The 12410-nt window shown below is 36.6% G+C and overlaps 1 protein-coding gene across 5 annotated transcripts in view; it reads right to left on the bottom strand.

Annotated features, from left to right (window-relative positions):
* LOC103661947 (zinc finger protein 260-like) overlaps window positions 1-12410 on the bottom strand; it is a 31317-nt gene that overhangs the window by 8504 nt on the left and 10403 nt on the right. For 4 of the 5 annotated variants that reach the window (XM_008689624.2, XM_008689622.2, XM_040624756.1 and 1 more), the window contains 2 exons: window positions 2098-2224; window positions 1729-1824 (listed from right to left, as the gene is read on the bottom strand). In XM_008689624.2, the coding sequence (XP_008687846.2) occupies window positions 1729-1824; window positions 2098-2131 (130 nt within the window). In that variant the 5' untranslated portion in view covers window positions 2132-2224. Of the gene's footprint in view, window positions 1-1728; window positions 1825-2097; window positions 2250-12410 lie in introns of all 5 variants that reach the window. The other variant, XM_008689625.2, reaches the window with a different exon arrangement.

Below are 12410 nucleotides of genomic sequence, written 5' to 3'. Positions count from 1 at the left end.
TATCTTTCGCACCTCACATTTCCACATTTCAGGCTTCTGTTTATTACCAAAATTTAAAGATCATATTTTTCCAACCAAATCCCAGGAAATGAGTAACATTCATGTTGATTTACCATTTAAAAAGTATTGTCTACATTTGCTACCCAATGCAACAAAGTCTATCCCAAGCTAAAAAATCACTGGCCTGACCCAAGTACCACATGAAAAACTCTCCTTGATTCCAATCAACATGTGTTTATCAAATGTCTATTTCAGGTTATATACCAAAGTAAGCAAGAATAACACAATCACCATTTTCTTTGTTAGATCATACCACAGGTGTGAAAAAAGGTAGATATTATCACGTAACAGATCATTTACTTTTGTATCTTCTGAAAGACCCACTATACGCCGAGTACTGAGAGAAAGAAAAGATTACATTGGCTCAAACACTCAAAGTCTCTTTCTTGGAAGCAGACACACTTAACTTGTACTATACATTCAATGTAATAACAGTAAAAATAATGTTTTACTTATATACTAAACAATCTTTTGAGTCATTTTCACTTATTAACTCATTTAGTATCTAGTCAGGGAAAGCCCACAATGCAGAAAGGTGTGCCATGGGAAAGCATACAGTATGCCTAAGTGACATTTACTGCGAGTGGAACATATGATGTTTACCGTGAGTGTAAGCAACATAAAAATAAAATTGGAGCAGCCAAATAAGGCCAGGATGCAGCAGTCAATAAAAAGTAAGTTAATTAAATTTCATGAAATAAATAATAGGGGGAGCATAGATTTATCTTGTTGGGCTACTGAAAAAAGAGATGTTCTAGGTAAACAAAAACACAAAAACACCACCATGAACAACAAAAAAACTCTAACCAACTACAATTAGGAATGGGAAAAAATTAAGTATGAGGGAATATAGTTCTTACTGATATTGACATAAGGCAAGAACACGAAAAATATTAGAAGTTTACAAAGAAGACATAAGAATACAAAAGAAAAATAAAAAGTAGTTTGTCATGTGTGCTTGATAATTTTGTTACCAATTTGTGGTTTTATCAGACAATAACTAGGGAATGTCTTATTTCCTATTTCGTAGGATTTACTGAGGGTTTTCTTTTAGCATCATATACTTCCACTTGTTTGCCAATGTTTTTTAGGCAGTAAAATAGGTCTTTTTCCCATCTTTTTTTAAAGGTACCAACAGAAGTACAATTGTAAAATTAAGAAGGCTGTACTTTTGGTACATTAATCTGATAAATATAAACTTGTAATCCTATTAATTTATAGGTAATTTGTTTAAATAGTATCAAGTACTACTATACAACATGTAACACTGAAAACATTGTTTCCTCCCTTCTCAAGAGCCAAATTTTAGATTTTATTGTCTTTCTTACTTTCATCTTTGTACCATTAAACACAAAAAAGCCAGTATTACTTGTCTGCATAAATGATATGCTTGGACCCCTAGCTTTGAACAATCAGAAAACCCGTTTACATTCCTTCTCAGGCATTACCCTTTTCTCTTCCAATTTTACCATTCATATATATATGTGTGTATATATATATATATATATACACACATATATATACACCCTTTCTCTACTTCTAAAGTAGGTGCCACTAGGAAGAGATTCTTAGAAAACGTTTTAAATAAAGTCCAACTCCTAAACTGACCACCTACATTATTATTTCCCCTGGCTTCCTCACTAACCTTTCTGGTACTCACTAACTCACCTGGGTAGTTCTGGTATAGAAATTCTTCCTCTAATATCCATGGCTCCTTTCCTTCTTCCAACTTGAAGATCAGCGCTGGCTTTTTAATGAGATACCCTGTAAAAGGAAAAATGACACAGAATTTGGACATGAGCTACAGCAATTCTAAAGGAGCGAGGAGACAGAATTTCTGGATCTGCACCTTGATAGGCTCATTTAAACCTTCATGAGATGTGAGAATACAAAAACTCTTCCTTGTGCTCAAAAGAGATTAACAACCTCAGACTCCTGAAGCAAAGTCTCAACAATATTAACTATAAAAGACGGAACATTTTGGTATCTAAGAAATAAAATGCATGCTACATAAAACTTGATGTGAAAATAGCTTACCCACTGAAACAAAGTTGTGGTAGTTCTCCAGCATCACATCCCTGTACAGGGTCCTCTGAGCAGGGTCCAGGTGCTGCCACTCCTCCTGGGAGAAGTCCACAGCCACATCTCCAAATGACAGTGACCCCTGGAACAGCACATTTCTGCTCAGTCTGAAGTGGTAAGAATTGCGGTTGCACAGGAAAGAAATATGGAAACAAATTCTTCCCAAGTTCACTGTTGAGAATTTATGTTACAACATGCCCAGTGTGTACATTATTTTGTATTAGGTTTTGTAGAAGAAAGAAAAGAACATTCTGCTTTTTTAATTTATTAATGCTCTATACCTGGAAATGTCCTGGGTGTTGTGAATACTAAGGGGAATAAAACACTGTTCTTGTTCTCTTGAAAGTTAAATACACAAACACGACACGCTGCAAAACTGAGAATAAGATATTACCAGAACATATTAGAATATGTAAAAAGTAAAGAAAAGAAAATGTAAAATGTATACTAGAGTCAGAAAAGAAAAGAAAAATTAACTATTTTGTATCACAACTTGTGCTTAATTGAGGAGTTAAAACTGTAGGGCCTGAAATATGATGCATAAATGTTCTTTATGATTATGAGGCAACACAACATGAACAAAATACTGAAGTCATTAGAAACACATGGGTTGACTTAGTTTCTGCCCCAGGATGTATAAAGCAAGGAAAAAAATTACTCTTGCTCCTACAATGAAAATGAGCCAGACCTACTTCAAATTCACAACTTTTATCCCCCTAATTTACAGGAGAGGCAAAATCACAAAGCACCCAAGTGCCCCAAATCTAGGAGGAGGCAATACCTGCAAGAAGAGAGAATATATGTATTTTTGCCTACCTGGGTTGGACCATAGGTAAGAAGAATTCAACCAAAATAGGGGGAATGTTAATTAATGAAAACAGAGTGTGAGCCAACACAACAGTGTGAAACCCCTTTAAACCACAGAGATGGAGGATATTTGCACCTTCTTATAGGCATTTTTCTCTTTCTTTTGGTGAAGACTTATTTATTTCAGAGAGGAGAGGAGGGTCAGGGGGAGAGTGAATCTCAAGCAGATTCCACACTGAGCACAGAGCTCCATGCAGGGCTTAATCTCATGACCCTGAGATTATGACCTCAGCCAAAGCCAAGAGTAGGATGCTCAACTGACCATGCCACCTAGGCACTCCTTTACAGGCTTTTTCTCTGTGAACCCCACTAGGCACTTACTTTACTCCTGTGGGAAGGGCAGGATTATGCACTACAGCTGGGTGGGTGGGGGGGGACAAGAAAACCAACAAGGTCACATCCCCACGACTCAAGGACCCAGGGCAGACCTAACAGCAAGGCTGTATTGGAGCAAGAGAACACATTCTGCCCAAGCTAACAAGCTTGGAATAACAAGTACCAATAGAATACTGCTGACATAAAGACAGGAGATAGATAAAAGCATGTAAAGAGACCCTCTCTGAAACACAGAGCAAAGAGAACCCTTAAAACTCAGAAATGAACAGACATAACTCTGGTAAATGAGACCGTATCTGAAAAAACAACTCTCTATAGAAAGTTGAAGCCTATGCTGCATTGAGAGTAGTAAAAGAAGAGTAACTCTCAAATTCTGCCCAACTCCTAACTAGTTAAACTTGAACCCCTGGACTAAAGGTCTAGCAGGAACTACCCATCTCCAGCAGTAAAATCTAGTTACCCCAGTTTAGAGTCTTACACAAGACGTACACATTTCAACAGAAAGTTCCAAAGCATATGAAAAGGAAAGAAACTAACAAAATACTACCAAGATACAAAGTAACCATCAGAATCACATATTACATAGTTGTTGAAACAGATTTTTAAGTAATTATAACTAATTATTAAAGACTGTAAAGTATGTAAAGACTCAAAAGGTATACAACATGCAAAATGAAATGGATAACTTCAGCAGACAGAACCAAATGGAAATCTAGAAATAAGAACACAGTAACAGATGAAAAACATCTTCAACAGGCTGATCAGCAGTGAACACAGTTAAGGAAAGAATCAATGAACTTGAAGATGGGTCAATAAAAATTACCCAACCTGAAACTCAAAGAGAAAAAAAGTAAAAAATAGAACAGAACATTAAAAAGCTATGAATAGGGGTGCCTGCGTGTGGCTAAGCCACTTAAGAGTCTGCCTTCAGCTCAGGTCATGATCCTGGAGCCCCGGGATTGAGCCCTGTTTTGGGCTTCTTGCCAGTGGAGAGCCTGCATCTCCCTCTGACCCTCACCCCTCTCGTGCTCTCTCTTGCACATGTGCTCTCTCTCTCTCTAATAAATGAATAAAATCTTAAAAAAAAAAAAAAAGCCGTGAAAGCTGTGAAATACAATAAAATGTTCTGACATATGCATAACTGGGATCTGGGCAGGGTGTTGCGGGGAAGAACGGGACAGAAGAAACACTTTACGAAATAGTGTCTTAAAATTACCTGCAATTGGGGTGCCTGGGTGGCTAAGTCAGTTAAGAATCCAACTCTTAATTTCGGCTCAGATTGTGATCTCCGGGTTGTGGGATTGAGCCCCACATCGGGCTCCCCATTCAACAGAGTCTGTCTGAGATATTCTCTCTTCTCCCTCAGTGACCCCCCAAAGATAAATAGATAAATCTTAAAAAAAAAAATCTTTCAATTAATGACAGAAAACAAACCAAAAATCCAAGGAGCTCAACAATACCAAGCTGCATAAATGCCTCCCAAAAGCATAAAGACACACAACATATTAAAATGGCTAGAGAGGGGCGCCTGGGTGGCTCAGTTGTTAAGTGTCTGCCTTCGGCTCAGGGCGTGGTCCTTGCGTTCTGGGATCGAGCCCCACATCAGGCTCCTCCACTGGAAGCCTGCTTCTTTCTCTCCCACTCCCCCTGCTTGTGCTCCCTCTCTCGCTGGCTGTCTCCATCTCTGTCAAATAAATAAATGAAATCTTAAAAAAATAAATAAAAAATAAAATGGCTAGAGAGAGAGAGAGAGTGAGAACCCTGAAAGCAGCCAGTGAATAAGAAAATATTACAAAAAAGGAATAAAGATACAATTAAAGCAGACTTTTCACCAGGAACCATCAAACCAGAACACAATAAAATGGCATACCTAAAGTGTTAAAGGAAATATCAGTCATAATCACAGCACAAAAGGAGCAGTTTGAAAAGCACCTGAGTATATTTCAAGATTTACTGACTAATTTTAGGATATGTGCAGGAAGAGCTGGGATCTACAAAAGCTTTCTCCAGAAACAAAGGAGCTGGAGGGCACTAGTTTCCTTGCGCTCCCAAAGCCTAGCCAGATGCTTACACAGCCAGTACAAACACTCTCCATCTATCTTTCTAGCACAATGTGCCTGACCCCAGTGCTCCCCCACCCAAAGCACCCTGGAAGGGGCTCCTCCAAAGTGGCTCCCACCCCACCATACCTAGCGGGCAGCCCCGGCAAGGCAGGTGCCTCTCCAAAGTGACTCGAGGCCTGAGGAAGAGGGGAGCTAATCCCACATACCAACGCACTTAGAGCTCATGCAGCCAAGACTCTCAGTTGGCTGTGCAGGAAGCAAGAGCTGCCCATCAGTACACCCAAGCCGTCCCAGTGGCTAAGTGCAGACAACCAGGCTGAGAGCAAGACCTGCAACCAGTGTGCATGCAGCAGGCAAAGCAGGTCATTACAGGTAGATAAGCTGAGGGTAAGCTACACCTACTAGCATGCCCATAGCAATTGTGGCTCAGCAACAATGCAACACCCCCGAAGTATCTGGTTCTGGTGACCAGGGGGACTGCACTAAGGGAACAGGGTCCCTTCTACACAAGGTGAGTACTTTCAAGACCAGTATACATAGCTGACCTACCTAATACACAGAAACAAACAGAGAGGTAGACAAAATGAGGAGACAGAGGAACATGTTCCAAATGAAATAACAAGACAAAACCACAGAAAAAGAGCTAATCGAAATAAACACATAAGCAATATGCCAGACGGAGTTCAAAGTAATGGCCATAAAGATACTTACTAAACTTGAGAAAAGACTGAATGAAGTGACTGAGAACTTCAACAAAGAGATATAAAATATAGAGAAGAACCAGTTGGAGCTAAGATAGAATAAAATGAAAAATATACTAGAATACTTCTTCAACAGATTGGAGGATGCAGAAGAATGGATCAGCAATCTTGAACATATAGAGTAATGGAAAGCAACCAAGCTAAATAGCAAAAAGAAAAAGATACATTAAAAAATGAGGATAGATTAAAAGACCTCTGTGACATCAATCCAAGTATCATTTGGCTTATAGAGGTACCAAAAGAAAAGAGACACAAAGAAGCAGAAAAATTATTTGAAGAAATAACAATTGAATATCTCCCTAACCTGAAGAAGGAAACAGACATCTAGGTCCACAATGCACAGAAGGCCCCAAACAAGATGAATTCAAGGAGGTCAAAACCAAAACAATAATTAAAACAAGATTAAAGATAAAGAGAGAATCTTAAAAGCAGCGAGAGAAAAGCAGTTACACACAAGGGAAACCCCATAAGGTTATCAGGTGATTTTTCAGCAGAAACTTTACAGGCCAGAAGACAGTGGTATGATATAGTTAAGGTGCTATAAGGGGAAAAAAAACCCTACAATAAAGAATATTCTACCCAGAAAGGCTATTATTCAGAACCGAAGAAGAGAGAGTGTCCCAAACAAACGGAAGTTAAAGAAGTTCAACAAACAAGCTTTCAAAAAATATTAAAGAGACTCCTTTAAGTGGAAAGAAAAGGCCACAACTAGAATAAAATTAAGGAAGAAAAAAATTTCACCGGTAATAGCAAACATATAGTAAAGGTAGTAGATTAGTCACTTATAAGGCCAGTATGGAAGTTAAAATGCAGAAGTAGTAAAATCAATTATATCTACAAAAATCACCCAAGGGATACACAAAATAAAAAGATATAAAATGTGACATCATATACATAAAATGTGGAAGAGGGAATAAAAATGTAATGCTTTAATAATGTGTTCAAACTTAAGCAACCTTCAACATAATATATTACTGCACACATAGGATATTGTATATGAATCTCATGGTAACCACAAACTGAAAACCTGTAACACATGCACAAAAAAATAAAGAGAAAGGAATCCAAACATAAGACTAAAGAAAACCATCAAACCACAAGGGAAGAGAGCAGGAGGAGAAGAATGGAACAGAAAACAACTAGAAAACAATTAACAAAACAGCCATAAGTACATACCTATCGATAATTACTTTAAATGTAAATGGACTAAATGTTCCAATCAAAAAACACAGGGTGATGTAATGGATAAAAAACCAAGATCCATCTATATGCTGTCTACAAGAGATTCACTTCAGACCTAAAGACACATACAGACTGAAAGTAAAGGAATGGAAAAAAATATTCTAAGCAAATGGAATAATCATTAAAAAAAACAAAAACAAAAACAGGGGATATCAAAATCAAACAAAATAGACTTTAAAACGAAGATGGTAACAAAAACCAAAACAGGTCAGGATCAATCCAAAAAGAGGATATAACAATTGATAATATATACTCACCCAACATAAACAGAATACAAATTCATAAGGCAAGTATTACCATATGAAAAGAGAAACTGACACTAATATGATAATGGTAGGAAACATTAAAAACTTGCTTACATCAATGAACAAATCATCCAAACATAAAATCAATACAGAAACAGTGGCTTTGAATGACCCATTAGATCAGATGGACATAACAGATATCTATAGAACATTCTATCCACAAATTGCAGAACACAGATTCAAGTGCATATGAACATTCTCCAGGACAGATCACATACTACAACACAAAGAAAGTCTCAATGAATTAAAGGTGACTGAAATCATATCAAACATCTCTTCCAACTACAACGGGACAAAACTAGAAATCGATTTCAAGAAAAAAACTAGAAGAAATACAAATATGTAGAATCTAAATCTAAACCTAAATAACATGTTACTCAACAACAAATGGGTTCAATGAAGAAATCAAAGAGAAAAACAAGAAATACCTGGAGAGATATGAAAATGAAAACACCACAGTCTTAAATCTTGGCGATGCAACAAAAGCAGTACTAAAGGAAATTTATAGTGATCAAGACCTACATCAAAAACAAGTAATAACTCAAATAAATGATCTAACGTTACACCAAAAGGAGCTAGAAAAAGAAAAAACAAAACCCAAAGTTAGCACAAAGAAAGAAAGAATAGAGGGGTGCCTCGGTGGCTCAGTCGGTTAAGCATCTGAGTCTTTTTTTTTTTTTTAAAGATTTTATTTATTTATTTAACAGAGATAGAGACAGCCAGCGAGAGAAGGAACACAAGCAGGGGGAGTGGGAGAGGAAGAAGCAGGCTCATAGCGGAGGAGCCTGATGTGGGGCTCGAACCCAGAACGCTGGGATCACACCCTGAGCCAAAGGCAGACGCTTAACCGCTGTGCCACCCAGGCGCTCTGCTGAGTCTTGATTACAGCTCAGGTCATGATCTCAGGGTAGCGAGCCCTGTGTTGGGCTCTGCACTCAGCAAGGAGTCTACTTAAGATTCTCTCTTTGTGTGTCCCTCTGTACCTTCCTCCCCCTGCACTGTCTCTGCCTCTCTAAAATAAATAAATCTTTAAAAAAAAGAGAAGAAAATAACAGAGATCAGAGCAGAAATAAATGAACTAGAGATGACAAAAAAAAAAAAAGAAAAAGAAAAAAGAAAGTATCAATGAGGCTAAGAGCCAGCCCTATGAAAAGATAAAATTGATAAAACTTTTGCCAGACTAATCAAGAAAAAAAGTGAGATGACTCAAACATACAAAATCAGAAATGAGAGGATTAGTTAAAATTGACACCATAGAAGTACAAAGGACTGTAAGAGATTACTATAAAAAATTACATTGGAAAACGTAGAAAAAAATAGACAATCTAGAAAAAATGGATAAACTCCTCGAACATACAGTCTCTTCTGAGACAGAATCATGAAGAAATAGAAAAATGTGGAAAAAAGCCACAATTACTAGAAATAAATTTGAACTGGTAATCAAAAAACTCCCAACAAACAAAAGTCCATGACCAGATGACTTTGCAGGTGAATTCTACCAAAGATTTAAAGAAGAGTTAGTACCTATCATTCTCAAGCTATTCCAGAATACAGAGGAGGAAAGAATGCTTCCTAATTTATTCTACGAAGCCAACATTACTCTGATAGGAAAACCAAAGATACCACAAAAGAAAGAAAATTATACAGCAATATCCCTCAGGAAGACAGATGCAAAAATCCTCAACAAAATATTAGCAAACCAGATCCAACGATACATTAAAAAAATCACTGAGATCAAGCGGGATTTATTCCAGGAATGGAAGGATGGTTCAATATACACAAATCAATCAATGTCATATTCAATGATGAAAAGCTGAAACCTGTTCCCTTAAGATCAGGAACGTGACAAGGTTGTCTACTCTTAACCACTTTTATTCAACATAGTACTGTCATTCTTAGCCATGGCAATCAGACAAGAAAAAGAAATAAAAGGCATCTGAATTGATAAGGTACAAGTAAAACTGTATTTGCAAATGACAGCATACTATATGTAGAAAAACCTAAAGACCCCACCAAAATACTATTAGGTCTAATAAATGAATTCAGTGAAGTTGTAGGATACAAAATCGATATACAGGAATCTGTTCTGTTTATATGCACTAATAACAAAATATCAGAAAAAGAAATTTTTAAAATACCATTTATAACTATATCACAGAGAATAAAATACCAAAGAATAAATTTAACTTAAGAGGTTAAAGTATTATAAAAATTTAAGACATTAAAGAAAGAAACTGAAGACAACACAAATAAATTGAAAAATATACCATCCTCATAGATTGGAAGAAACAATATTGTTAAAATTAAAATGTCCATACTACACAAAGCAATCTATAGACTGCAGTCTACAGATCTGCAATCCCTATCAAAATACCCAGTGTTTTTCACACAACTAGAACAAAAAAAATCCTAAAATTGGTATGGAAACATGGAAGACCTCAAATACCCAAAGCAATACTGCGAAAGAAGAACAAAGCTTGAGGTATCACAATCCTAAATTTCCAGAAATACTACAAAGTTACAATAACCAAAACAGTATGGTACTGTTGCAAAAATACATATAAAGGTCAATGAAACAGAATTGTGAGTCAGAAAAAAAGATATATGCACAGAGAGAGAGAGAGAACACCAATTAATCTATGACAGTGGAGACCAGAACATACAATGGAGAAAAGACACTCTCTTCAATAACTGGTGCTGGGAAAACTGGATAGCTACATGCATAAGAATGAAACTAGGCCATTTCCTTGAACTATACACAAAAACAATCTCAAAACAGATTAAAAACCTAAATGTAAAACTTGAAACCATAAACTCTGAGAAGAAAATACAGGTAGTAATCTCTTAGATATCAACCTTTGCAATATTTTTCTGAATCAGTCTCCTCATAAAAGGGAAACAAAAGCAAAAATAAACAGGAATACATCAAAATGAAAAGTTTTTGCACAATGAAGGAAACCATCAACAAGATGAAAAGAAAACTAATGAATGGGCGAACGTATCTGCAAATGACATGTCTGAGAAGGGGTTAATACCCAAAATATATAAAGCATTCACACAAACATCAAGAAACCCCCAAATAACCCAATTAAGAAGTGGGCAGAATGGCGGGAAAGTAAGTGTTGCCCCCCACTATGAAAAACAGTATGGAGGTTCCTCAAAAAATTAAAAATAGAACTACATATGACCCAGTAATTCTACTACTGGGTATTCACCCAAAGAAACAAAAATACTAATTCAAAAAGATATATGCATCCCCGTATTTATTTACAATAGCCCAGATATGGAAGCAGCAGTGTCCACTGATAGATTAATGAATAAACATGTAGTATACATATACAATGGAATATTATTCAGCCACAAAAAGGAATTAAAGCTTGCTATTTGTGACATAGATGAACCTAGAGGGTATTATGTTAAGTGAAACCAGACAAAGACAAATACCACATCATTTCATTTATATTTCACTTACATTTAAAATCTAAAAAATAAAGCAAGTGAGCAAACAACAACAAAAGAGAAACAGACTCATAAAAACAAAAAAGAGAAACAGACCCATAAACACAGAGAACAAACTGGTGGTTGCAAAGAATACAGGGAAGAGGGAGTGGGAGTGATTAGTGAAGGAGATTAAGAAGTACAAACTTCCCTATTATAACATAAATAAGTCCTAAGGATGAAAAGACAGCATAAGAAATATAGTCAAAAATACTGTAATTTACTTATAGTGATGAGCATTTCATGTTATATAATAAGTAAGGCACTGTTTTACATCTAAAACTAATTTAATATTATGTCAACAATACTTTAAAAGTTTAAAAAATTTCAAAATTAAAAAACAAAAACAAGAAAAAACAAAAAAACCCACACACACAAAATAATTTCAACCAAGAATTATTTATTGAAAACATCTTCAAAAATGAAGAAATAGGGGTGCCTTGGTGGCTCGGTTGGTTAAGCATCTGCCTTTGGCTAAGGTCATGATGTTGGGAGTCCTGGGATCAAGCTCCATGTCTGGCTCCCTGCTCAGCGGGGAGCCTGCTTCTCCCTCTCCCTCTGCCCTTCCCCCTGCTTGTGCTCTCACTCTCTCTGCCAAATACATAAATAAAATCTTAAAAAAAAAAATGAAGAAATAATACCTTCCCAAGAAAAACAAAAATTTAAGAAATTCTTTACCAGCAGAACTATTTTGCAAGAAATATTAAAGGAATATGGTACCAGTGAAACTTGAGTCTACACATAAAAATGAAGAGTGACAGAATGAAATAAAAAAGGAAAATTTAAGTTAATTTCTCCCTCCTCAATTTCTTTTTTTTTTTTTTAAAGATTTTATTTATTTATTTAACAGAGATAGAGACAGCCAGCAAGAGAGGGAACACAAGCAGGGGGAGTGGGAGAGGAAGAAGCAGGCTCATAGCAGAGGAGCCTGATGTGGGGCTCGATCCCACAAGGTCGGGATCACGCCCTGAGCCGAAGGCAGACGTTTAACTGCTGTGCCACCCAGGCGCCCCCTCCCTCCCCAATTTCTAAGTAAAGCAACTTTCAAAGCAAATGTTGGAAATGTTTTTCTGTAATGAAGTAGATTACAGTAAACACTGTATTGTGAATATAGCCCCAGACAATACATAGAAGAAAGCATGAGGCTGTGTTCCCCGGAAACTTAATTTGTGAAAGCAGATAGGGAGCTAAATCTC

This window comes from Ursus maritimus, unplaced genomic scaffold, assembly GCF_017311325.1.
Source record: "Ursus maritimus isolate PB19 unplaced genomic scaffold, ASM1731132v1 scaffold_7, whole genome shotgun sequence".
Classification (NCBI taxonomy): Eukaryota; Metazoa; Chordata; class Mammalia; order Carnivora; family Ursidae; genus Ursus; species Ursus maritimus.
Note: the sequence above shows the minus strand (reverse complement) of the source record. Positions and strands in the feature narration are given on the sequence as shown.